General features: G+C 47.3%; 1 protein-coding gene across 33 annotated transcripts in view; it reads left to right on the forward strand.

Annotated features, from left to right (window-relative positions):
• The first annotated feature begins 1172 nt into the window (after positions 1–1172).
• Cacna1c (calcium voltage-gated channel subunit alpha1 C) overlaps positions 1173–25443 on the forward strand; it is a 555448-nt gene continuing 531177 nt past the window's right edge. For 7 of the 33 annotated variants that reach the window (XM_035448910.1, XM_035448906.1, XM_035448907.1 and 4 more), the window contains exon 1: positions 1177–1711. In XM_035448910.1, coding sequence (XP_035304801.1) covers positions 1663–1711 — 49 coding nt within the window. In that variant the 5' untranslated portion in view covers positions 1177–1662. Of the gene's footprint in view, positions 1712–25443 lie in introns of all 33 variants that reach the window. The other 26 variants (XM_035448913.1, XM_035448919.1, XM_035448922.1 and 23 more) reach the window with 6 other exon arrangements.

Here is a 25443-nt window from a genome sequence, read left to right on the forward strand (position 1 = left end):
TGTGCGAGGAGCAGGCCTGGCTATCCGAGGTTTCATTCTCAAATAGACAGGGCAAGTTGGCTGGCGTCTGGTTCAGAAAAAGGTCTAGATTGAAGATTTACAGCTGACAGAGCCCCTTACTTAAAGCCATGTGGACAGACCATAGGGCCACTTAGGGAACCTGGAGCCAGGGAGTGAGGCAGTCTCAGGGCTGCTATCTAGACCGGGTTTCCCAGTGGTAGGCCCTCCCAGAATGGGCTCACCAGCCCCATCTAGAGGGTCGTGCCTGCAGGAGGTGCTTTGGATAAACTGTGGCGGCGGGTGTCGGAGAGAAGTGCTTCATAGCTCCCCGCCAGGGTGGCAGAAATTATTAAGAGACGTAGGTAAAGGTACACTGGCAGAACACGTGCTCGCCTGCCCCAAAGGAGGGAGCAAACCTGCCGGTATTAATCTGTTCAGACATCTGGGCACCACCGCTGCCCGGCCCCCGAGGCTCCGCCTCTTGGGCTCTTTCTCTCTCCCCGCCCATCTGCCCATCCTCGCCCGTGTGTGTCACTTCTACAACCGCTCCGATTGTAATTGATCAACAGAATCCCGGCTCCTTTTGCTGTTCCGTTCGGTCGATGTGAAAAGAGGCCGGGGAGTTGGGCACATTGTAGTCCGTGGTCCCGGGATTCCCTTCCCAGGCCTTGCTGGCGTGGCGGTGCCCCCCCCCTCCTCCCGCTCCCCCGCCACCACCACCCCACCCCGGGACGCGCGGAGCCGCGGGGGCCTCGAGAGGGTGGGTGGGGGGGGGTCTGCAGGCCGAGGCCGGGCGCCTGGAGGTGTGTCCGCGCCCGGGCTCGCTCCCCGCCGTCTTCTTCTCGCGTGCGCCGCCGCTCCACTCGGGCTCCGGTCCCCGCCGCGCGCCGCCGCCACATCTGGAAGCGTTCAGCGCGTCTGCTCCGGCGCGCCGGGCGCGGGCGGGCGGGCGGGGGCGAGCGGGCGGGCGCGGGCAGGGGCGGGCGCGGGCGCGCGGGGGCTGGAGGGAGGAGGAGGCGCGCCCGCGCTCTCGCGCCCGGTGTCTCCCTCTCGCTGCCTCTGCAGAAACAGCTCCCTGCCAGAACGGCGCTCGGCGCGGCGCGGCCCGGAGCGGCGGCGGCGGCAGCGGCGGCGGCGGCGCTTCCCGAGGGCTCGCCCTCAGGTGTTCGCGGCTGCTGTCGCCGAAGAACGCGGCTCGGGGCCTCTCGGCGATCGCCCTGGGCGGGCCGGAGACGCCTTGGCCCCCTGGCGGCTCGGGGTCCACCCTGCGCCGCGGGCCCGCCGCTCTCCCTCGCCTCGCCTTTGCGCCTCTTCTCGCTCTGCCTCTCCATTTATTATTATTATTATTATTTTTCCCCCCCAATGGTGTAGCCGCCAGAGGTGCGGTGCTAAATTCTTGGAAGGGGCCCGGATGTACTGAGGATGCATTACAATCTCACGAAAGGAGGCGGTAGTGGAAAGCAGCAGTTTTTGGTGTTTGGTGCAATAATGGGGATCAGGTAATCACCCGGAGGGAGCGAGAAACACTGCGGATCCACGGCTTCCTCGATTTGCGCGAAAGCCGCCGGCGGCCTCGGAGGAGGGATTCAGCCAGACCCGCTCGCGGCTGTTGCTGCATTTCTTCCTCTTTGTGGCTTCTCCTTTCCAAGCAGTTTTTGGCCAATGGTCAATGAAAACACGAGGATGTACGTTCCAGAGGAAAACCACCAAGGTAAGCGGGACCCCATCGCCGCACCCGGCTCGCCCGTGCTGCCCACGGCGGGTCCCTGTGGAGCGGCCCGCGCCGCGTGCGCGAGGGGCGCCAACGCCGCGCGCGGGAGCCCGCGGGAGCCGGCCGAGCCGCCGTGCGAGCCGGAGCGGAAAATTCCCGCCCCTCCCCCTCCGCGGCCGGGCTTCTTCGGAGCATGTGGTTCCCATGAAATCCCGGGCGAGGGGGAAAGTTCCCCAAGTGTCGGCGCTGCCTGCGTTTCTCGCCTTTGCCTCGAAAGCCGGCCGGCCCGGCCCCGGCCAGCTGGGGAGCGGCGGCTCCCGGGGTCCCTCGCTCTGTCGGGGCGCGGCAGGGAACGCGCGCGGGCGCGCACCCCGCGGAGACCAGCCCCGAACGCCGGGGGCCCCCCCAGGCTGCCCCGCGTCCACTCTTGCCGGCGCCACTTCCTCAGGCAGTGCGCTCCAGGTCGCGGGTGGGGGTGGGGGCGGGGGCTGCAGCTGTGCTTCTCGGCGCGCCTCCTCTCTCTCCATCTCCTCAACGCCGCCCACCTCTCCATTGCCGTTGACCCCGAGCGAGCCCACGCCGGCCAAGTGTGTGATTGTTGGCACTCCTGTGTGGACTCGCACCTGAGGATGGAAGCGGCTAGAAACCCGGTGGTGTGTGGGGCTTCGCTTTTTCATGGTTTCAGAGATTCATGAAAGGGTGTGACTAGCTCTGAGGCTCCATACTTAGTGTTCTCTAAGCATCTCCATGCTGGGCATCAAGTGTCTCCAGCTCCCCCTCTGATGGTGAAAGGCTTTCAGGTAACTCCCCACTTCCTGGAAACTTTCTCCCTCTCCTCCTCAGTCCCCACCGACAAGTTATTATTTTGACATTGCTCAGTGATTAAGGTGTTCAAGCTGAAGTGTCTTGTAGTCTCAAGATGCCCTTTCCTCAGCCTTTCTGCCCCCTTTACCGTTCTCTTCCTTTTTTCGCCCTCAGCAACTACCATCGCTCTTGTACATTGTGTCTTCCCTTGCCTTGCCAGGGTACTTCCTAGCGACTCTCCATAGGCCAGCCTTGTAGAGATAGTCTCCAGGCCCGGTATCCAGCCCCATCATCACCATTTGGGGACAGGGCCATTGCCTTTGCGGATTAGGCTGCTGGGGTGCTGCTTTACTGCCTGGTCTTCATCCAGAAGCTGATTTGGGGCCCGCCGCCTTTCTGCTTCCCATCTTGGGTGGCAGCGTTGGGGTTTTGGCCTTATCCTTCAGGAGAAAGACTTTTCAAGGGTCGTGGATACTGGTCTGTCATGCCATAAGGGCAGCCCCTGTCTCTGAGTTACCTACCCTTCCTCCTTCATCTGTCCTCGGATCCTTTTCCTAGCTGATGGAGTTCTGGATGGATTAGGAGGAGGAGAGAATGAGACACAAAAGAAAGGGTGATATTTTTTGAAGAGTGGGGGTGGGCTAGATCTCTCAGGTTCTGCCCATGTCCTCAGTCTAAGCAACTTGGCAGAGAACTCAGTAGTGTTGTCCTAGCTCTTACTACAGAGGGTGAGACATGCTTATAAAACAGATATGCCCATAGTTTGAAAGGTCTCCTAGTAGTGTAAGAGAAACCCCTTCTTAGCTTACTTCCTTACTCTGCTTCTTTTCTTTTGCCACTTTGCTTCTCAACATCATCCCCAGGCCCCTTGCAGGGAGCAGACATTAAATGCAGGAGCAGCAACCCCACAGGTTCTGGTGAAGGATGTAGGGAAAGAAGAGGGAGCAGTGGCCAGGAACTCTACCTATGGAGAGCAGAAAGCCAGCAAACACTATAGCAACCTGGATGGTACTCTCCCTCAGAGCTGCAGTGGTTACATAATTCTCAGGAGCACTTTCGCCTCCATCCCTAGATGCGGTTGGTTCTTAGGTAAAAGAGCACCAGGGTCCTTGTCCCCCTCTGCCTCCCACCTTCTCTTCGTTGATTGGCTGGACTTCTGAGGAGGGTTGGGGAAGGTGGCAGAGGTGGGAAGGACAGACCTGGAGGAGTGTGAATATTTACAAGAAAGCAGTAGCTGGCTTAGTAACTCATGATGAAACATAGTTGGGGGCTAGAGTTTCAGAAGGCAGAGAGAAGAGGAGCCAAATGATGACCTCAGAACAGCAGTGGTGACCAATCAGAGTGGAGAAGCAAATGAGTTGCCAGGTGGCTGTTTTCTTCTCTCCTGACAGGCTTGAAGGGACTGAATGCATCTCCTTCCCACAGCTTTTCAGTGGTGTGTGTGTGTGTGCTGAGGTTCAGACTGTGGCGGTCAGAGGCCAGTACCTTGAAACAACCTGGAAGTTGAGGGAGGGAAGGGCTCTGTCCTCAGACTTCAGGCTGGAGGTTATATACCCAAGCTGAGCCTCACTTCTGGTGCCCCATCAGCACTGGTCCCATTCCAGCCTTCCACTATTCTGGACTGATTAACCAGTGTAGGCGCCAGCTAGCAAGTGAATGTCTTAATATTCGACCATTTAACATGAAAACATCAGAATGTCCCCTATCTGCTGGAGATAAGGCAAAGAGGAGGGGGGAAAACACATTGTGCTTTTCTTGAAACTACTCAGCCACACAGTGAATAGTAACTATTTAAGATAAAGTAATAACACAGTGACCACCATTAACTCTTTTCAAGTGGTCTGAGAGCTGCATGGCTTGCTCCTTAGCTTGAGAAGGTTAGAAGAAGGTTTGACATCAGTTTCTTCGTCTCTGAAAGTTACATGGAGGAAGCTGGAGGAAGGGGGCTTTCTGAGTTCCAGATGCTGTTCCTGGGAATGGCTTTTCAGCATACCAACACACTGGAAGAGAGTCAATAATTATTTATTTCCATAGAATACATGTAATGACGGTTAGCAGATCACATAGGACTTAATGTATCTCACCCTGGGTGTTATGCAAAGGAATGTTACTATACAGTCTTCTAAAATGGTTTATGGGGTTGCCCCCCCCATTTAAATATCCTATTAAGTAGAGATTCATTCTGCGAGACCAGATGCCACAAGCATAACGGTGCTTTGTCAACACAGTGGTGAGCCACTAGGACCCACCCCTGTGCACTTCTCTTAGAGTCTTGGAAAAGATTTAAGATTCCTTAAATTGCCTCTTCTACCCAAAACTTCTTTGGGTGGGCTTGTCTTTGAATAGAATATACTAAATGAGCCCAAGGGGATACCAAATAGAGGTTTTTGAGGCCTTGCTGATCCTGGGATATACTTCATAGTATAAGTAGAAGCTCATTGCAAGGGCTTGGATGCGTAATCTTGTGGGAACAGACTCTTCAGGACCAGCAGTAGATCTGACTTCTGCCTCCCCCAGTAGGTGGCGCTACAGGGCTTAGGAGTCAGGCCATGGTCTCCAGGGCCATGGAGATGAGGAAAGACATTGGGAAGATGGAGAACCTGTTCCCTCATGGCCTGGTGCAGAGGACCTTAAAGACCAGCATGTGTCTCCATGGCACTATTTACCGGAGGCCTTCCAGAATGAAGGGGGGGGGGCCAAGGCCCTCCGTGGATCTTCCTCTTTGGATTGCTTGGCTACATTGCACTTTATTACCTCAGACTCCTGTTTACCCAGGATATAGACAGAGTCCCATACAGCCTTGAGGGAGACTTTGGATAGGCAGCTGAAAATCATGGCCACATGATGATTTCCTTCATGATTTGAAAGGGACAGTCTAAAAGCTAGTAGGTCCAATGTCCCCAAGATAGACAAGCCTGAGGCAACCTGAAGTTGGGAACCTGGGGATGCTGACCTGTTCACCAGTGGCTCCACAGCATTTTCTTAACTTTGTCAGGGGTGGGGGGAACTAAGACAGCTGAGGGCACATTTCATAGTTGATTTCTGCCTCAGCTGTCTCCTGTTAGGTGGTGTCAGGAGGGATCTGGAGACCCAGGTAGAAAGTCCCTGAGGTCCATTCTGATGCCCAGTACTATTCTTGATGTTCCCTTCTCTATTTCTGCTGCCCCTGGCTTTTTGAATTGTTCTGGCAGATTCTCTGAGGCCTGAGGAGCCTGGCTAAGAGGGCATGAGAGCGGCTAGTGGTGCTCTCTTCCTTTTACAGTCATCCTGCTTGCCTGGTGTTCCAGCCTTGGGGGATGCAGGGATTACTGGTCAGCAGCCAGCCATAGCAGTTCTTTCTTGCTGTCTCCTAAAAAGTGAACTTGACTCTACTCTAGTGCCCACTAACGAAAACCCACAGCCTGCTGGGGAAACATGTCCTGAAGACACTAGCAACAAGACTGATTAGCAAAATAATCAGTTTAGTCTGATTTTAGATTCTGTCTTTTCTGCTATTTAAATTAATGTTGGGCACTGGAGAGGATAGCATAACTGATTTTTTTTTTTAAAAAGGCATGGGGAATTGTTTAGCAAAATATCAGGTGCTAAATACTTAGCAACATGCTAAACATTCTGCTAATGAAATGACATTTGGATTCATGGCTATCAGCATTAAAATAATTTAGTAAACACTTGTTTACTGTTCTTCAAGGTTAGGTAGTGAATAAAATAAGTAGTGCCAGGACAGTGACAGAATCCCTCAGGGAAAATGAGATGTTTTCAATGCCATTTCAAAGCCCAGTGCTGAGGCGTGTACTCGCATGTGAGCCTGGTCCCGTGTACACGAGCAAAACAGAGGGCGGACATAGATCTGTGGAACTGAAACCGGTGTGTCTGATTGACAGTTGGCTGCAGGTTGCCCATGCCTAGGCTTTGCTGATTCCCTGTAGATGCAGGGCAGGGTGCCTCAGCAGACCAGAGCTACTTCCATAGTTTGGAAAGTCTTGGAGGTAGTTGCTTGTCATGGCAACAAGTAAAGTGGAGCTGTCTCTGTGTTGTCCCCATTTTCTGCCGAGTATGGGCTCCCTGGCTTTGCTTATGTTCTCAATGTGTGTTCTGTAGGACAGGGATCCCAGGAGCCTGACTGAGGGGTCCAGGGTCACCTCACACAGTGTGCAGTTGTGAAAAGACTGGTACTTTAGAAAGTCAAGGTCCCAAATTATGACAGAAGGTGACTAGTAAGATGCCTTGCTGACCGTGCTGTCTGTGGGGAACTTGGGGAAGTCATAGGGGATACAGTTGCTACGTGTGGACTCCTCGGAATCAACTTAAGATGGGAGTCAAGGTTCCGTAAGGAGCAAGTCTGGACCTCAGCAGCTGAGCATCAAATGAAGGTTGAAAATAGACCCTTTCTTCCCCAGGGAACCAAAGCAATAGTTATGTCAGCTTTGGGCAGAGATTAAAGAAAGTAGGGGTTTCTTGGCCCCTCTGTCTTTACCCTTCCAACACCCCACAAAATCACCATGCTACATTAACTGCTAGATGGTCCTATGCTGTGTGCCTGGGCATGCGTGCGTGCGTGCGTGCGTGCGTGCGTGCGTGCGTGCGTGCGTATACAGAGGCAGGAGGTAGAATTTCTGTATTCATGCTCTTAGAAGGGCCTGTCAAGCATGGAATAAATATGATGCCTCTTCAGAGTTCACTTCCGAGGCTCAAAGTATTTGATGGGTAAAGGAACCTCAGGAAAATTCCCATTTTCATTTGAGAAAATAGAGGCTCCAAAGGGGTCATTTGGGATGGATGTGACTAGAAACTGTGATAGGCTCTATTCCCTTCATTTTCTGACCACTCTGAGGGTGGGGGGAAGCCTGAGCCTGCTGTGTAGGGCTTCAGGTTGGGCTTTGTGCAGTGAATCTCTACCTCTCCCTCCACTTAGGAACTGACTTAAATTAATACCTGAGCCATTAGATGTTGGGAACAGAGTTGAGAGGGGGTGGGAGCTATCTATCATTGGAAAGGTTTAAAAATAAGTTCTTAAACTTGAGAGTGGAAATCCATATGTGTCCACAGAAACACGGAATTCAGGATTTTGCGCCCCCTTCAAGCGTTTTTTGTTTGTTGACTCCCATTGGGTTGGAGAGGTACAGAGTATCAGAGTTTGAGAAAGCAACACATCGGAGCAATGCTGACAGCATTCCATGAGTGTTACTGAGGGACTGAGTTACTCCATAATTTTAAAGATGAAAGCATAAGAACAAACGAGAGGCTGAGTTAGACTGACCTATTCCTGAATAATAAAGGAAGAAATGAAAAGCTAGTTAAGATTGGTCATGTGTTTTGACACTGAGAGCACTTCTTGACAGCTGTCAGTCACTGTAGGGCAGTAAGATCCTAGGGCTAAGGCTCCATTGGTACTGCTATTCCAACTTGAGGGCAGGACTTGGGGTGGGGGTAAGGTTATCTTATGGGGCCAGCTGTTATGCTGTCACCTGTCACATTGCCTGGTTCCCTGCCTTCAGTTTCAAATCCAAAGCCAAATGGGTCAGTCTTTTGATGCAAGGCTATGAATAGATAAAAGTGGAATGGATGCTGCTTGTTGATGTGCTCCAATGTTCAGTTTCCCAGATGTCTTCACCACTGTCCTGTACAGAAGGACAGACTGCCTGGAAAGAAAAACTTTGCTTGAAAAATACCCCTTGCTTTTGGAAAATGGACTATTTTTTTCTATGGCAAAAGTTCTGGTTATTTGTAGATAAAGAGAGGCAATAGCCTCATATGCTGCTTTAAGGCACTTACCAAATAGAAAAGGACCTAAGTGTCCCTTTTAAGTTGCAGGATTAACTTTTTAATTTCCTAAAATAATATCATCATCAGAAAGTATGCTGGGAAACTTTTGCATAAACTTTGCACCTTGCATTTCCTGCCTCTGGTCTCAGGATCTGCAGAGCCATTCATCTTTTATTTTTATATAAGGGGAATGCCTGTACTGAAGCATATCAACCCTTTTATATTTTAGAAAGGGTCAGGAGTATTACCTAACAGTTAATGAACAGCCAGCATGTCCCAGGTATAATTCTTGGTGTGTCACAGGCTTGTGCTTTGTATAGTTCATCTTTATAATGAGGTGGATATTCACAGCATTTTCCAAGAAGTTGAAAACTGTGCCTGTTGGGACTTTAAAATAGAACAGATAAGGTTTGTTCTATTACTTCTCCATTGTCAGTCAGCTCTCAGTTACAAAATATTTGCAATAACCAACTTATAAAGAGGGAAGGTTTATTGCTGCACGTTTCAGAGTTTCTGTTTTCTCTGTGGTCTGTTGGCTCAGTGGCACTGGGGCTGTGGTAAAACAGGACATCTGGTGGAGAGTATGGGTAGGACCAAAACTACTTACATCATGGCCATGGGAAGCAAAGAGAAAAAAAGGTGCTAGAGTCCCAATATCCCCTTCAAGGGCAAGCTTTCAATGACCTAACATCCCCCCACTAGGCCCCACCTCCTAAAGGGTTGGTACCTTCAAGTATGGCTGAAGGCTGATAAGCAAGCCTTCAACACCAAGGCTTTTGGGGACATTTCACATGGAAACTATAGCACTCCATGTGGGGAAGAATTGAAAGAGAAATCTGCTCCTCACATTGGGAAAACATCTGTAGCCTCATAGAGCTGCCCTCAGATTTGCTTTTGTTTCTGCTGTGACGGTGTTGTGGATGGAGAACTGAAGGTTGGGTCTTCTGTAACTGGATATGGAGCCTTTCTCTGGCCTCGTCTCCCTTTATCCGTGTCCTGGCTAATGACCTAGTCCACAGTTCCTGCCAGTCCCCTTTGAGTCCTTCAGTTTAGTTGGGATTAGTTCTAAGCCCTGTGGAAGTGTGGCCTTATTCTAGCCTGTTCTTGGTGACCCTCTGGGGAAATAGGCACTCTTTACTCTCTACTAGCCTTCTGGTACTTTTGCTTGTCCTTCCCATGAGCTCCCAACATCATGAATTATATATATTTACTTACTTAATTTCTTCTTTTCTTTTCTTTCTTTTTATTTTTTTGAGACAGGCTGGCCTAGACTTGCTATGTGGATGAGGCTAGTCTTAAACTCTGGATCCTTCTGTCTGTATCTTCCAAATGGGAGGATTACAGGCATGTGTGCCACTATGCCTGGCTGTTTATTTTTAAATAGCAGCTTTGTTGAGATATAATTCACATGATATAACATATATTCATTTAACATGGCTTTTAGAGTATTTACAGTTTGTAAAGCATCTTCACTATCTAGTTCCCAAGCAGTGTCATCTATCTCAAAAGGAAGTTCTGTATACCCTCTGGTGGACACACTTCATTCCTGATCTAGACCTTGGCACTCAAGAATTTACTTTTGTTTCTGTGGCTTTTTCTGCTCTATTGACAGCAATAATAATTCTACAAGTTGAGCTCTCCATGTAGATGATACACAATAAATACATAGAAATATTGGAATGTTTGTGATAATCTATATGAGTTAAAAGGTAGAGTCTAGGTCATTTTGGAATGGGATTCACAGACACAATCCCAGCATGGAAAAGGGAAATGGAAACAAACTCCCAACCATAACAAGAAGCTACTTCAGTTTATACCTTCCAGGAAAGCAAAGATCCATTTTTTTTCCAATGAAGTGTCACTGGGTATATCAACTATACTCCAGGGCAGGCCCCATGCCCAGGAGTAGTTGGCCAGTGTAAAATAGACATGTTGTCGTGTGTGTGTGTGTGTGTGTGTGTGTGTGTGTGTGTGTGTGTGAGAGAGAGAGAGAGAGAGAGAGAGAGAGAGAGAGAGAGAGAGAATGTGCTTTTGTTTTGAGTTGGCTTAGTGTTATTTTTTTGAGGGTTTTTATTTTGGTTGTTGTTTATTTTTGATTTTCATTTTTTGTTTTGAGAAAGAGAGAGAAGTTTGGTAGGTCGAGAGGTGGGGAGGATTCAGAAGGAGTAGGGAATGGGGAAAGAATATGACCAAAATATGTTCAGTGAAAAAAAAAGTAACAAAAAATTAAAAATTGCAAAGAAAATAGTTTAAAATATTTTTTTGTGTGTCAAAATGCTAGGTCTATGAGACTTACAGATTACTATGTTCTTTTAAAATGTACAATGTAAAGTCCGTTCTGGTGTGCAAGCGAATGTACAATGTAACCCAGCAGCATTAACTATATTCACAATGTTGTATAGCCCATCACTATTCTAAAAGTCTTCATCAGACATATCTCTCTATGCCCCTACTCCTTCTTTTAGTCTGATGACATTTAAGCAACTTTTTGTCTATATGGATTTGCCTCCTCTAGATATTTCCTGTAAGTTTGTTTTGTATCTGGCTGGCGTGCTTAGCAAAGTGTCTTCAAGGTTCAACCATGTGTGATGTGTGCCAGACTCCATCCTTTCTTTTTGCTGAATACTCCTTCCTAAGTCCATTCCAGTTTCTTTAACTCTTCTTCTGTTGGTTACTTAGGCGTTTCCACTTGTGGCTGTTGCTATAATGCCAGGCTGTAGGTTGAAACACAGACACATACTTGATTTCCCTTGGGTCTGAACTGTAAACATTGTGTTGGCCATCTCCTTATGTGGCTTAATGAGTTTGATTCCCTTTGGGTGAGAATATGGCCTTAGGAAATGCCACTGTTTCAGGAGAGAGGGTCCAGTTTGCCACTGGGTGACCCACTCCTATAGCTGAGATTCGACATTGAGTGTCTGACAGTTGAGCAGCTGCTTTCTGTTGAAGACAGGCTATCTCTGCCCAAATCCCCAAATAATGGAGATCTCACCTGGAGTTCAACTCTCACTTCCCTGCGCACTGGGCTCTGTAACTCAACAGGAAATGGGTGTTGGCAAGACAAAGCTATTTGATCTGTTTCTGCTCTCTTACAGTCTCAGTGAGTTGTGTGCATCAGTGTTGGCTGAGCAGTGTCATGTGGCCTGGTTCACGATGCTTGCGGCCGCTAGCCATAACGCTGCCTTTGGGGAGAATAACTTCTCAGGGCTCTTATGTTGTGCATGTCAGCTAAGAATTGGGCAAGGAAGACACAACACACACATTCTATTTCTTCCTCTCTCTCTCTCTCTCTCTCTCTCTCTCTCTCTCTCTGTGTGTGTGTGTGTGTGTGTGTGTGTGTGTGTGTTTGTATAGTGGGTCATGAAAAGAGGAAGGCATAAAAGGAGAGAGCAGGGCTGACAGACCAAGGGAAATAGTGGTGTGTACTATGGGGTGATGAGCAAGTGACTCTGAAAGTCACTTTCCAAACTTGGGGTAATCATTAAATGGGTCAGTTGATTAATCATTAAAATGATTAAGAGTAATCATTTTACTTGAAAGTAAAAATATACTTATTGCTCTTTAGCCTTAGTGTGCTGGACTTGGATGACAAGGAAGTAAGTAAGTACTCATTGCTGCCTTGGCTATGTCCCTATGTGTAGGGGTGTGTGAAGACCTGTGCTTATGGTTTGACCCCCACACTAGTAGGTTTTGTGTTTGGGGGTCTCTGCCTTCACTTCCCTCCCTGCTCGTGAGTATGTGCATCTGGCCCTGTTCGGTGTTGGAATGTGGTTGCAGTGTTACTTGGGTTTTTCTAGGTTGATGTTCTGGTTGTTCTGTCTAGCTTTAGGAGATACCCTAGGGACCCAAGTGGATTACAGTGATTCAGAAATCATGTTTGGTCTACATTGGACAGGATCTTACACTTTGGTTTTCAAATATTTAAAAGACAAAACTTTTGACCTATGCCCTACTGTCTTTAAGAGCAGGAGATAAACCTTTTGAGGATAAACTGCCTGTGAAATGTTTCTGAAAATGAGGTATCTCAGACCAGCTGTGGTGAAGACAACCCTAAACAATTCTCCAAGCTTCTCGTAGGATGGGATAGTTAGTCATTAGCAAAAAGTTACAGGGCATCTGCTTCTTGCAAGGCAGTTTGTTTACAGGGTCTCAGGCTTCATGGGCTGTAGACATCCCTTCTACCAACAGAGATAAGACATCTACCCACATACACAGACACACATACTTCACAGCTGTATGAAAATACAAACTAGGCTTGAAGTTACAGGAAGGTAAAGGGCTCTTAAAAAGGGTCCAATGGCATAGCAATAAGCTGCTCCCTTAGTTCTTATTTTTATTCCCATAGATTAGTGTTACCTCTTAGCCCTCATCCAAGAATCTTCTTTTTATAGGTATCTGACAATTAATGTAACTGGTCAGCCTGCAGAGAATAAGAGACTGTGGAGTGCTCAGTTCTAAAGTGGACATCTGTATCGTAACTCTTCCTCCTGAAGTTCAGGAATCATTGAGGAAGAGGGGGTACAAAGATTGTAATAGCCAGAGGTAGTTGACATCTTCAGTGACATAGTATTGCCAGACGTGGCAGCACCATTACACACATGAACTTGCAACTGCTGGGACTACATGCACAAGACCTATACATGATGTCCGTGTAAGGCTGGAGGAAGTACTCATGAAGTTCCACCCTTAGCTGAGGAGCCATTAGTAATTACAGCTGCTGGGGGGGTGGGGGGTAGGGGGGTGGGGGGTGGGGTGGGGAGGGTGTGTCAGTTTTCTTCAAGGATTTGGTCCCTGAGAGGATATCCATGCTTCATAGGATGGTCCTATACCCATGAACATATAGGCAGTGCTAAATAGACTTAATGGATTGAATTTTAAAAAGTGTATTAAGTTGGGAATGAAAAATAGTGGTAGGGAGTAGAGGAACTGTTGGAGGGGAGGAAATGGCATAGTGTAGTTTTTTTTTTTTATTATTTTACTCTTTACTATTTGGGACCTCCACCTAGGTCCCAAATAAATACGCCGAGACTTATTTTTACTTATGATTGAAGGGCCTTGGTTTGCCTTGTTTCTAGCCAGCTTTCCTAACTTAAGTTATCACATTTCTCTTTAACTAGGTTTTGCCTCTGGGCTTTTTACCTTTCTTTATTCTATATATCTTTATTTCCTTCTGACTTCATGGCTGGCCCCTGATGTCCTTCTCCTTTTCTTGCTCCTCGACCTCTTCCCTGGAGTTCTCCTCCTGTTTATTCTGTCTGCCTGACAGCCACACCTATTTCTCTCTACTGTCTAGCTATTGGCTATTCAGCTCTTTATTAGAGCAATCGGATGTTTTAGACAGGCAAAGTAACACAGCTTCACAGAGTTAAATAGATGTAACATAAATGACCGCAGCACAGCTTTTCATCATTAAGTATTCCCCAGGATGATCACCTGCAGCACATCTTAAACTAATATTCCACAACAGGGTGGTAGCTTTGGTCGGAATGCATTATATGCATGTATGAGATATCCAAACACTTATTTAATAAAAAGAAGGATCCGATCTGGCCAGTTGGGATGATTGGTGATGGGAGCCTTGATCAGTTGGACAGAATGTGGCAGAGATGAGAGGCAGACATCCTGACATAAAGAGCACTAATGTGTTAATGTGTCTGGGGCACAAACATTGAATTTTAAATTTAGGGGCTATGCGGGGCTGTGTACACCCGATGGGAAAGAAGTTGGGGAGAACAAGAGAGAATGGCTGCGGAGGGCCCTTGTCTCAGGCTGGGGCGTTTGCTCCCATTTGGTAGACAATAGAAAGATGTAGAGAGGGATTGGCATGACTGAAAGTGAGGCAGGCTAGACAAGGCGGGGGCGGGGGCAGTCCAGTTCTGGCTCTTGGCATTGTCCGGGCAGGACCAAAAGGAGAAGTTTCCCAATGCACAGCCAGAGGAGCCCCTTCATGGACGGAACCCAGCACGTGTGCAGAGTAGAATTCTTTTTAAGAGGTGATGGTTGGTGGGCCTGGGGTGAAGGCTCAGTCAGTAAAGTGCTTGCTGTGTAAGGGTGAGGACTCGCGTTTGCATCCCCAGCATCCATGTACAAACCAGGTGTAGGAATATGTGTTTGTAACCTCAGTGAAGGGGACAAGTAGCTTAGAGAGGTGGACCCTTAGAGCCCATTGATCCCTAGAGTCAGCTGAATCAGTGAGTTCTAGGTTAAGTGTGAGACTTGGTCTCAGACAATAAGTTGGAAGGCTGGAGAGATGACTTAGTAGGTGAAGTGCTTGCTATACAAACATGAGCATCTGAGTTAGGCCCCAACAGGCATATAAAATACTAAGTATGGGGGTGAGTAACTGTAACCCGGCACTTGGGGGAGGTAGACATGAGAATCTCACGTTTAGCTAGGCATCCTGGATAGTTTAGCCAATGGGTGAGCTCCAGGATGAGTGAGAAACCCTTGTTACAGAGAGTAAAGTGGAGAGTGGCATCTGAGTTAGCCCTCTCTCTCCACAGGTGCACTAACAGCACACTCACAGGTGTGCCAGTGTACACATACCATACACACACACACACACACACACACACACACACACACACACACACACACGAGAAGGTGACAGTCAAAGCAATGGAAATGCTAAAAATCTCTAGGGAGAGAAGAAAGGAAGAACGATGCAGGGTTGAGCTGTAGCCCTTGTTGTTGCAGGCTAGGAAGAAGGAACAGTGGCAGAGATGGTGGCAGTGGCTATGGGGCAGGAAATAGCCTTCCTCCTGCAGGGTCAAGATGGGATGATATTTCAGGCACCAATCCACTGTCTGTGTTGGATAAAGGGGGTGGAAAGGAAGGGTGGTGGGAAAACTCCCTAGATTTTATGATTTGGGTATCATTTGGTCGTCAGTCACCTTAGAGTGCAGATGCTGTCCAGTTTAATTTCACACTGCAGAGATGTGGGATGGAACTCTAGGACCTATCTTTCAAGGGTTTTGGGTGTTAGTGAGAAGTCATAGGATGGGTGGAAAGGACCTGTTGATGAAGAACGTCGACAGCAGTTATGGACAGGAGTGGAACCTTAACCCCCAAGAAAGCAGAAAGGGGTCTGTGTTCAAACACAGGTATGAGCCATCAAAAGGTGATGAAATACAGAGTGATGTCGCAGAGAGAGCTGAAGCTTGCTCCTCAGGGCCCTCAGGAGGAGTGCTGCATGTGGGGGATGGAGTGCAGGCTGAGGCTGAGGAAAATGAAACAGGCAACAGCCAGAGGGACTTTTAGGGACATCCAGAGAAATCACCAAGGCTTCCCCGAGAGAGCTGGCTTGTTCTAGAGGCCAGCGTTTCTAGAGAAAGGCTTCCCAGTACTGTGTGGCCAAATGAGACAAGTGCTAGCCAGGCCAAATGGGCAGAAGACTCTGGCCCTTCCAGGAGACACGGACGCTAGAGTCAGCGTAGGAGAATTTGGATGGCTCTGTACAGGTGAGGTGGCTGCTGGGGTGGAGGGTCACAGAACAGACAGTGCTGGCAGAGGTTTGGGAGTTTGGGCTACACAGCCTGCCTCTGTTCCCTTGGTCAGGTAGCCCACCGACATTCTCTGAGTAAACATCCAGGATAGGAAAGTTTTTACTGGGAAACACAGAACACAAGATGACAAGCCTGGATAGCAGGGGGCGGGGGCTGCAGTTTCAGGAATCTTAACTGTCTGTCCTCCAAAGGTCCATGTGTTAAAGGCTGCTCTCTGCTGGTGCTTTAGGGAGGTGGTAGTGCCATTAAGGTGAGGCCTCATGGGAGGTCTTTGGGCCATTGGAGGAGTGCTCTCCATGGGAGTGCTGGGCCCCTGGCCCCAGCTCCTTTTTGACCTCTTGGTTATCAGGTGAGTGGATTTGCGCTGCCATCCACTTCTGACACTGATCAAAATTAATGCACCAACCAACCATCATAGGCTGAAACCTCTTCACACCTGTCAACCAAAAGAACCTTTTTCTTTTTGTCAGTTGGTTAACTATTTGTTCCTGGCACAGCTGTCCAGCTGTGTGCTCAGTGGTGAGGTAAGATGCTTGTATAGGTGTGCGTACATATGTAAGCACAAACACATGAAGATGGACTTCATTGGTCTCCCACTTTGGCCTCCCCATTATCTTCTAGACGCTGAGAGCAAGGTAGAGTGTATGGCTTAGAGATCTAAGGCATGTTCAGTGTGCGGATGGGAGGAAGCAGGTAACTTGAGGACTGCCGGAGGTGTATGTCAAACTCCAGTCACATGGTGTGGAAGCACTAACCAATGGGGTATCTTGGGAATGTGGACACAGACATTGTTCTGCTGGCCTCAGTCTCAGGAGTCCCGTGTGACAGGAGAGAATAATGTCCCAGCAAGGCACATGGGTGTCCCATCTTTAGGAACTTCACGTGGAGACCACTTACCTCCATCTTCTACCCTGGAGCTCCCATGTTCCCCATCTACACTGTCCTAGATTTCAGCCTGAAATATTGGCTTTCCAAAGAACCTGCTAGCCCATGTGGTATTTAAGCCCTGTGATTTTATATCCTTATAATTATAGAAAATATCAAAAGCCTAAAATAGAACATTTTGTTTCTTTTTTTTTTATCCTTACCACCTTATAACACTGCAACCAAGATGTTATGACCATGGGAAAATCTCAATTGGATCCCTTAAGCTTTGCAACACTTGTATTTTCCTGTAATTGAGAAAAGTATGTCTGGAGTATTTCATGAAAAAGCATGAGTTTTAGATGCCAAAGACAATATTAGAACTCTTTGGATGCCATGGAAATATATTATGCTGGATAGCTCTGGGTTTACTCTTGTGTAGGAGGGAGTTAGTGGTCAGGAGGTACCCTTAAGGTCCTGACCCTATCTCTGAAATGAGTGCAGGGATCTGGATTGAGGAGGAGTCTGGCCAACATCATTAGTGGATAGGAGGAGAGCTTTCCCAGAAGTGGCAAGAAGGACGGTAACTCCCAACGCTGATACCTCTGAATTGGTGGGTTGCGGGGGGCTGGTGCCCACACAGGCATCAAGTTCTCTGCACTGGCCAGTGCCTCTGGGTTGAATGGAGGGCAGATTTGTCCTCATATGATGAGAAATGTTGTCTCACTCCAGAAGCCAATCCACATGTTTGGAGTGCCAACCATGGTGAGAGGCACCCATAGTCCACTAGTCTCAGAGCCTTGCCTTTTCTTGTCTTTCTTGTAGACAGTAGACAGACTTGTGCCACAGCCTTGCTTGGCAGTCCTCCCGGGAACTGCATGGTCCCTGGGCAGTCACCATCTCATCGTGTTGGGTGGGCTTCATCTAGAATTTTACTTGGAGAATTTTACCTTATTCTGGTGACCCTCAAGGGCAGTGCTGACCCAACTCTATCTTGTGCTGGGTCTGGGCAGTGAAATGCTTTGGGGAACTTGGGCAGAATCAAGTGTTTTTATCCAAGAGTGTCAGTTGTGGAATGAACTCAGGGTCCAGATGGACAGGTTGTCTCCTTTTCAGCTGCTGTCACACTGTGGACAACTGGCTTTGGCATTTCTTTGGAGTTTGGTTTTTATGAGACAAAGGAAAAATGAAATGCAGAAGACAGTGATCCGAAGAAGTTTGTACTTGTATGGGGAGAAGAAGAGAGGTGTACTGAATCTCAGAAGATGGGGAGAAGCGGAGGCATGGGCTGGGTCCTAGCAAGAGGCAGGGGTGGGACAGAGAGGTGGGCTGGGTCCCTGCAGCTGGGGGAAGCAGAAGCATGGGCATGGGCCCAGAAGTGTGTGTGTGTGGGGGGGGGACAGAGGGATGGGCTGTGTCTCTGCAGGGGTGAGAAGCAGAGAGATGGTCTGGGTTTCTGCTGTGGGGAGAAGCAGAGGGTTGGCTGGATCACTGCAGACATATCTTGATTGTTTCAGAGAGCCAGGGGGCATTCCAAGCACTCCTCGGTTTGGTCCGTTTGTTGACCGACACAGATAACACTGGCTAAGTGGTTATGTTTAGTTCAAGATTGGTTTGAGAGGGGATAAGCCAGGTATGGTGACTTAGGCCTGTAACCTCAGCATTTGATTATCCAAGACAGGAGAACCAAGAGTCCTAAGACTGGCCTACTGAGGGAGAATCTGTCTTAAACAAAACTAGTCTGAACTATCAAGGGATAGCCTGGCTTAACAAGCAAGCAAGCAAGCATATAAGCAAAAAAAGAAGGAGGAGGAGGAGGAAGAGGAAGAAGAAGATGAGAAAATGAGAGTAGAAAACGACTATGATGAAGGTTATTTAATTTGTCTCCCAGGCCTGCAAGAACTCCAACAGAAATTCTAAACCCAGAACTCTGAGGGACAGCTTCTAAACTCGCCCCACCTTTACAACTTCTTTGATCTATGTGCAGGAGTGTGCGTATGCGTGTACATGGTGCATGTGCATCGTTTATGGCTGAGGCTTGCGAAGTGTATGTGAGAAAAGAGTGCGGCTTAGCTTGCAATCTCAGAAAGCACGTTGTTGCATGTGTAACCATGTCTGGAAATAAGGTCATTGATGTTTGGAGGGACATTCACTTCTGTTTTGGTGTTGTGGGTTTTGGTATATTTGGTTTTTTTGGTGTTTGATATTTTTCCTGTCAGTGGTTCTGAACCCTCTTTGCCCTGCCCCCCATTTGTTTAAGAACCTTTATTCTTTTAACCCTATTTATAAATGGTCATTTGAGAATGGCAGAGGGATGGATTGCTTGTGTCTGGTTCCTTTTGTGTTGTCAGCTGCATTGGGAAATTTTAAAATGGGCTATGATGCCAAAAGAATACTCTGGAGCTGAGTTTACACTATGAACAAATGTTTTGAGGCTGAGCAAGAAGAAACACCCCTCTCCAACTTGTAGAACAGTACCAGAGTGTTTGGAGTTTTAAAGGCATAGGACCTTCGCTCTCTGCCTTCTTTAAGACAAGGTCTCCTGTTGAATCAGAAGCTCACCACTCTGTCTTGATTTCTCCCTACACCGCCTGTCTCTGCCCAGGATGCTGAGGTTAGAGACATGGGCAGCCATCCCCAACTGTTTACGTGGGTGCTGGGGATTCAGCTTCACTTCCTTAAGCTTGTACAGCAAGCTCTTTACTCTGGAGCCCTCTCCCTATCCCCCTGACTTATCGTTGCTTCGCGTATGAAACTACTGAGGGACATTGATTCAGAGTTGCTTTGTCTTGTATGCAGTAGTGGTGACTAAGAAATCACGCCCACTTCTTAGAAAGTCTTAGGGAGGGTAACTGCCTGCATCTTGCATTTCTTCCTTTTGGATCCCTCTTAACACACACACACACACACACACACACACACACACACGCACGCACGCACGCACGCACGCACCCACGCACGCACAAGCACACACACACACACTCACTATATGAGGGCTTGTATATATAGAGGTACATGTGTGTGCATATGTGTGTGTGGCTATCACTGAGCTGTATCCCCAGCATGCCCCCAATCCCTCTTTTTTTTTTTTTTTTTTTTGAGACTGGGTTATTAGATTATACAGTCTAGCTTTGAACTTGGACCCGAGTTCCTCCTTTCTTAGCCTCTTTAGTAGCTGAGATCACAGGCCTGTAATACCAGGCCCAGGGGCTTCTTTACTCTGGAATGATGATTTAGACAGGTGTAGAACTTTGTCAACAATTATTCTACATCAATTTAAAGATATTCCAATGTTTTCTGGATCCTGTTGTTTCCATGAAACATCTGCTGTTGGCGCTATTCTGAAATTTTACAAGATACTGTTTTTGTCCTTACAGTTTACAGTGTTGTGTTAAGTACATAGACGTTGTTGAAAGTTTGCTTGGACTTGGTGAGAAACTTCAGTCTGCAAACTTGTATTGTTCAACTCTGGAAAGTTCTACCATTATCTATTTTTCTTACAAAATTATACATATTAGTAGGTAAAATACATTGTATCAATACTAGATATATCATGTAACGGTTAAATTGGGTTCAGTCATTATTTTATCAATCATTGCCTGCCCTTAGTTGATTTTATTCTCCTGAAGCTCTATTTCCAGGGCTCTGGAGGAGGAGCGGGAGGATTATAAATTGGAGGCCAGTCTGGATTAAATAGCAAGACCTCTCTCAAAATAAAATCCCTGCCCCAGAATCTCTCCCCTAAACCCACAAAAATACAAAACCAAGAAAAAAACAAAGTATACATTGAACATGTTTATCTTTCCCTTTGTCTTAAATGCTCTTTCATGTTCTGTATTTCACAATCTGGACCATTTCTCCTCTGTCCTTGTGTTTGCCAGATTTTTCCTACTTTAAGTTTTTGTTTTCAATGAGATTTTGATATTTTCCAAATAGTATTTCCCCTTAATGCTTTCATTCCACATTTCAGGTTTACAACAATGTTTTGCGGGCTCTGGCTCTGTTGGGTCCACAGATGTGTAGATTATGCCTTGTTCCTTTATGTGATATGACCATGTCGATGGGGTCCTTCCTGTCCTGTGATTTCTGTCCCGTAGAGACCGGAACACTTTGAATGTTGGCTTGTTGTGCCATTGCTGCTTTGCACTGGGCTCCAGTGGGTGTTTTTGGTCTCGCTCTTTGTCTGGAAACTGTTTTAAAAGTTTACTTCTCGATTTGGAGTGCTACAGCACTCTGGTGCTGTGAGTCTCATCAGAAAACACTTTCACACACAGAATCCCAGTCTGACTAGGACTGCATATGTGGAGAACAACTGAGATCAGCGTATGTCAGGGAGTCGCTGAGGTTTTGACTGCTGGTGTTCACATTAACTCAGTAGGACTCCCGGCTCCTGGTCTTTGCTATGATCCTTGCTGTCTTCACTTCCTAGTCTCATCCAGTTGTTGGAACAGTCTCATACCAATAACTGGGACTCATTTTATAGTACTTAACAGTCTACTAGTCTGCTAGAGGTGGAGGATCAGGGCTATTTCCCTTCTTCTCTTTCTTGTGCTGAGGCTTCCAGGCTTAGGGAGAGGGGGAAGACTTAGAAGAACCAGGGCCAAAGTGTTTTCCCTTGGTGCTGTTTTTGCCCGACATTGGCTGACCGCCATCTGTCTTTGCCCACACTAGCACTTCCTTGGGCACCTTTGTGGGTTCTCCGAAGGCTCCTCCTGAACTCCTGCCGAGAGCCCCGCACCGGTGATGGTGATGCGGTCTCTGCCAGACCGTGGTTCACTTTTGCAACCTCTTCCTGAGAGACAGCCTTCTTGGGCAGAACACTTTCTAGTGGCTTGACGCCAGCTGCTTCTGTATCATCCAGTCAGTCTGGTGGAGGACACCATATTTAGTTAGAATTCGGAGTCACGCTGCTTCCCATTGTTACCCATTCTCCTTGCTTTGCCAGAACCCCCCTGGAGATTCTCTAGGTAGAAAATCAGTACCATTTTGGTTTAGATGCATCCCCCAGACACAACAAGCAAGACAGGGGCACTCCAGGAATGCGCTCCGCTCTGTTACATGTGAGGTTACAGGTTCTGGTTCTTGTAGGTGTCATGCAGGGCCTGAGAGGCTGGCCTCTGTTTCATGTCATCCTATGCTCCCAAGATGCCTGCCTTCAGGCCCACATCCTTTTCTTGGACAGCGGCAGGAGATGGCTGTGTGAGTTCATACCTCATGCTTGCTAGGTTGCACGTTTCTAACTCTGTGCTTATATAGATTGTACGGCTGGTCGAGGGGTAGTCTTAGGGCCATTTCAGCTTCTCTAGTCCCACAACAAGCTATCCAGCCCATGTTTGTGTTGTGTGAGGAACATGTGATTGATGGGTCTTAGGTTTGGGACTCCAGCTAGCATTCTGAGATAGCAGGACAAAGTCCAAGCTGATACCTGTTTTTCCATATTTCCTGTTATTTTTGTGAGTGTGGGGGTAGGCAGGTAGAAGGCTTAGACCCCCTTTTACTGAAGAGAAGTTGCTTTAGGCCTGGGATTTATGCCAGAGCTCAGTTCTGTCTCTATGCTCTGTGGTCTCTCACAGCTATATCTCCTGTCCCATGTAGAGCCTCTAGCCAAGCCCTAGCCCTTGGGCCTATGACCCACGCTTTCTCGGCTGTGTCACCGCAGCTTATCGCTTGAGTTTGCCTTCTCTCCTTCTGGAATAGAAGAATTCCCTTTTCTTTGTGCTCAGCTCAAATTGCTCAGCATTTGTCTTCAGTATGAAAGCAGTAAGTCCTCCATTCTTTGCTGGCATGTGTTAAGTGTGAGCATGGACTACCACAGTGTTAGGACTGGAAATTTGGATCTGCATTCTATGGGCCACTAGCAGTACTTGTGATTCCATCATAAGGATGTTGAGAAGACAGCAAGACAGAGAGTGGTTATACTGTGAAAGCACTGATACATTAATGGGATGAGATTTTGGGAACTACCTCACTTAGTTTGTTAAGCAGTTCTCCCAAAGATTGGATTTTATAGACCGTGTTTGTAAGGAGAAACCTCAGAGACCAATGAGATCCATTATTTAGTAGTTTACTTCCTTGACACTAGCTCAAACCCAGTGAGTTCTGGCCTGCCCAATAGAAATTCCTTGTTTATAGATTTTAAATCTTTTATGTTCATTGTTGTTTTGTTCCAAATCATTTGATAAAAAAGGCACACCCTAGGTCTACATGAAAATATGTATTTAATATATTAGGTGTGTTCATCAGCTTTTTATTAGTCACAAATATCTGAGATGATACATCTATAAAGAAAAAGGGGTTATTTTGATTATAGTTTGAAGTCCAGCTGGTTCTGTGACTCACTGGCCCTGCTTCTATCGAAACCTTTGGTGATTTAGTTTATTATGAGAGTTCATATTAGAGCAAAACTGCTCACTTCATGGTCAGGAGAGAGAGGGGGTGGAGTAGAGGAGGAGGATTAAAGAGAGGATGAAAAGAGATGCTGGGAACCAGTGTCCCTTTCAAGGGCTTGTTTCTAATGACCTAAGCTCTCCTGCTAGACCTTGCCTCAAGGTTTCTTCCACCTCCTTATAGCATCAAGGTGGAGAAGAAGCCTTCAACACCTGGGCCTTTGGGGGAACATTCCAGAGCCAAGCTAAGCTATAGCATTAGATAAGTTGTTCATGTCAGGTATATATCATACACCAGGTAGGTATAATATTAGGTCAGCTTATTCTGTGTCTTCACCAAGGGAACCAAAGCCAGGATATTCTAGCAAGTGTCAACTTTCAATCATTCACCCGTGTTGCCTGTGTGCTTCCAGTGAATCTGAGTAGCCCTGGTGAAGGTATATTCATGCATGACTAGTTTTGACAGTTCAGAATTATGAACCAACAGCTACTAGATAGATGAAGTGTTGTGCACATTGATGGGTAAAGTAGACGGACACCTGCCACACTAGAGTTTCGGAGGACACTGGTGTCCCTTATTGTAGCTGCATTGTTAGAAACGAGTGGACCTCTGCACTCTGAAGTTCTTGTAAGGCTCAGAGCACCATTCTGATACTGTGAGCCTGTCAAGCACCAACTCTGCAAATGCTCAGTGCTTCAGCAGCTCTTGGCACAGTGGGGATGACATTCTGTGATGTTGGGGGTTGTCTGGGGGCTGACGTAGTTCACCCTTTGCTTCTTACCTTTCCTGCCTGTGTGCTTCCAGTTGCTGTGAGACTTTCTCATCTCACCCTGAGGAACCTAGGGCTCTTACCCGTTACCGCCCTTTTCCCACAGCACAAAGGCCTCATAGCAGTGGGATTCCTCCCCCTGGCAGTCCTGGGTGTGTCTTGGATGAGCTTGGCTGTCCCCGGAGGTCCACTGTGTAGGGAAGAGGCATTCAGAGGAGACCTGTCCTTTTAAGGAAGTGGCTAAGACTCCACTGGGAAAGGCTGGGCCACCTGGGCCCTGCTCAGAGGAAGGCTGGAATCATCTATTTACATTTTATATAAATTTACCATTTTATTTTCTCTCTGAAGTGTTGCATGTTCAGCCTTTTCTCTAATTATGAAATGAAAGATTCTGTCTGCTAACCAGGAAATTCTGGCATCAGCAAATAAGTTTGGGGAGAATTAATAACACTAAAAACCAGGCTGGGGAGGATCCTACTGAGCCAGGGTTTCAAAATTAGTCAGGCAGAAGAAATATCTAAGGTGGCGAGAAGGTTTCAGGTTTGTAACTGGTTATGGCTCCCTGGACTGCTGTGCTGAAAAGGACTTAGAGCTGCTAGCTAAATTCATAGGAAAGCTCTCAGTGACTGATTAGTGATGTCTGCTAGAGGCAGGGTAGAGATAACAAGATAGGAAGCCTGTCTGATATTTTGGCCATCGACTAGTGATAGCAGGCAGAGTGGTGGTAAGGCAAGACCGATAGTATGTCTAATATTTTGACTATTCCACATAGAGTTAGAGGTGCTTATACTGTATTTTGTATAGTTGGTTGAGTCAGTCATGTCTGTCAAACAAGTAGCCAATTCAATTAGAATAAAAATCAGTTGAAATATGTTTGGTATAACATAGAATAAAAAGTCTCTCTTTAACCTTTTATTCAGTTAAGTGATAAATATAGACACACTTTTAAAGGTGAATTATATCCAAGAGCTTCTAATATCTGCTGGCAGTTATTTATAGTTCTAGTGTACTTTCTCTCTCAGTATTTTTCAGAATATCTCAATATATTTTATTCTCACTTGATACTTATGACAGCTTTGTTTCTGGTGTGGCAGTAGTAGGTGACAGTGACCCTGGTCTTCTTGCTTGCTAAGAATTCTCAGGGACCTCCCTGGGATCTCCTTGAGGGGTGGAAAATTCCATCCATTGGTGGTTGAGGTGCTCTCTCAGGCAGGGCTGTACACTAACTAGGGCTGTGACTCAAAATAGCTGTCTATTCCTTGCGTACGAGGCTGCCCTTTTTATAGCAAACTGATGAGTTAGACCCCACTGCCTCGATAAAATACTTTGGGGTTTATGGGATGGAAATTTTTGCTTGGAAATGAAAACAGCCCATAGCCACTCATGCCTCGAAGTCGGCAGCTAATGCTGTGAGTCACCCCTCACCGTCTCTGGCACCCGTGGGGGGCCTCTCTGTAGTCCACCTAGAGTGGTCTGAGTTTGGCCATATTTGGCTTTCTCAAACGCTTAGCTATGGAAGTGCCTTTCAACCTGCCAACACCCAAGTGCAATGACGGGAGTAGGCCATGCATTTAAATGGCAAGAGTTCGAAGAGAGCTCAAGTGGAGGCTGCCACTGACTTGGGGCCATTTACTTAA

Source organism: Cricetulus griseus, chromosome 8 (assembly GCF_003668045.3).
Source record: "Cricetulus griseus strain 17A/GY chromosome 8, alternate assembly CriGri-PICRH-1.0, whole genome shotgun sequence".
NCBI classification, from domain to species: domain Eukaryota; kingdom Metazoa; phylum Chordata; class Mammalia; order Rodentia; family Cricetidae; genus Cricetulus; species Cricetulus griseus.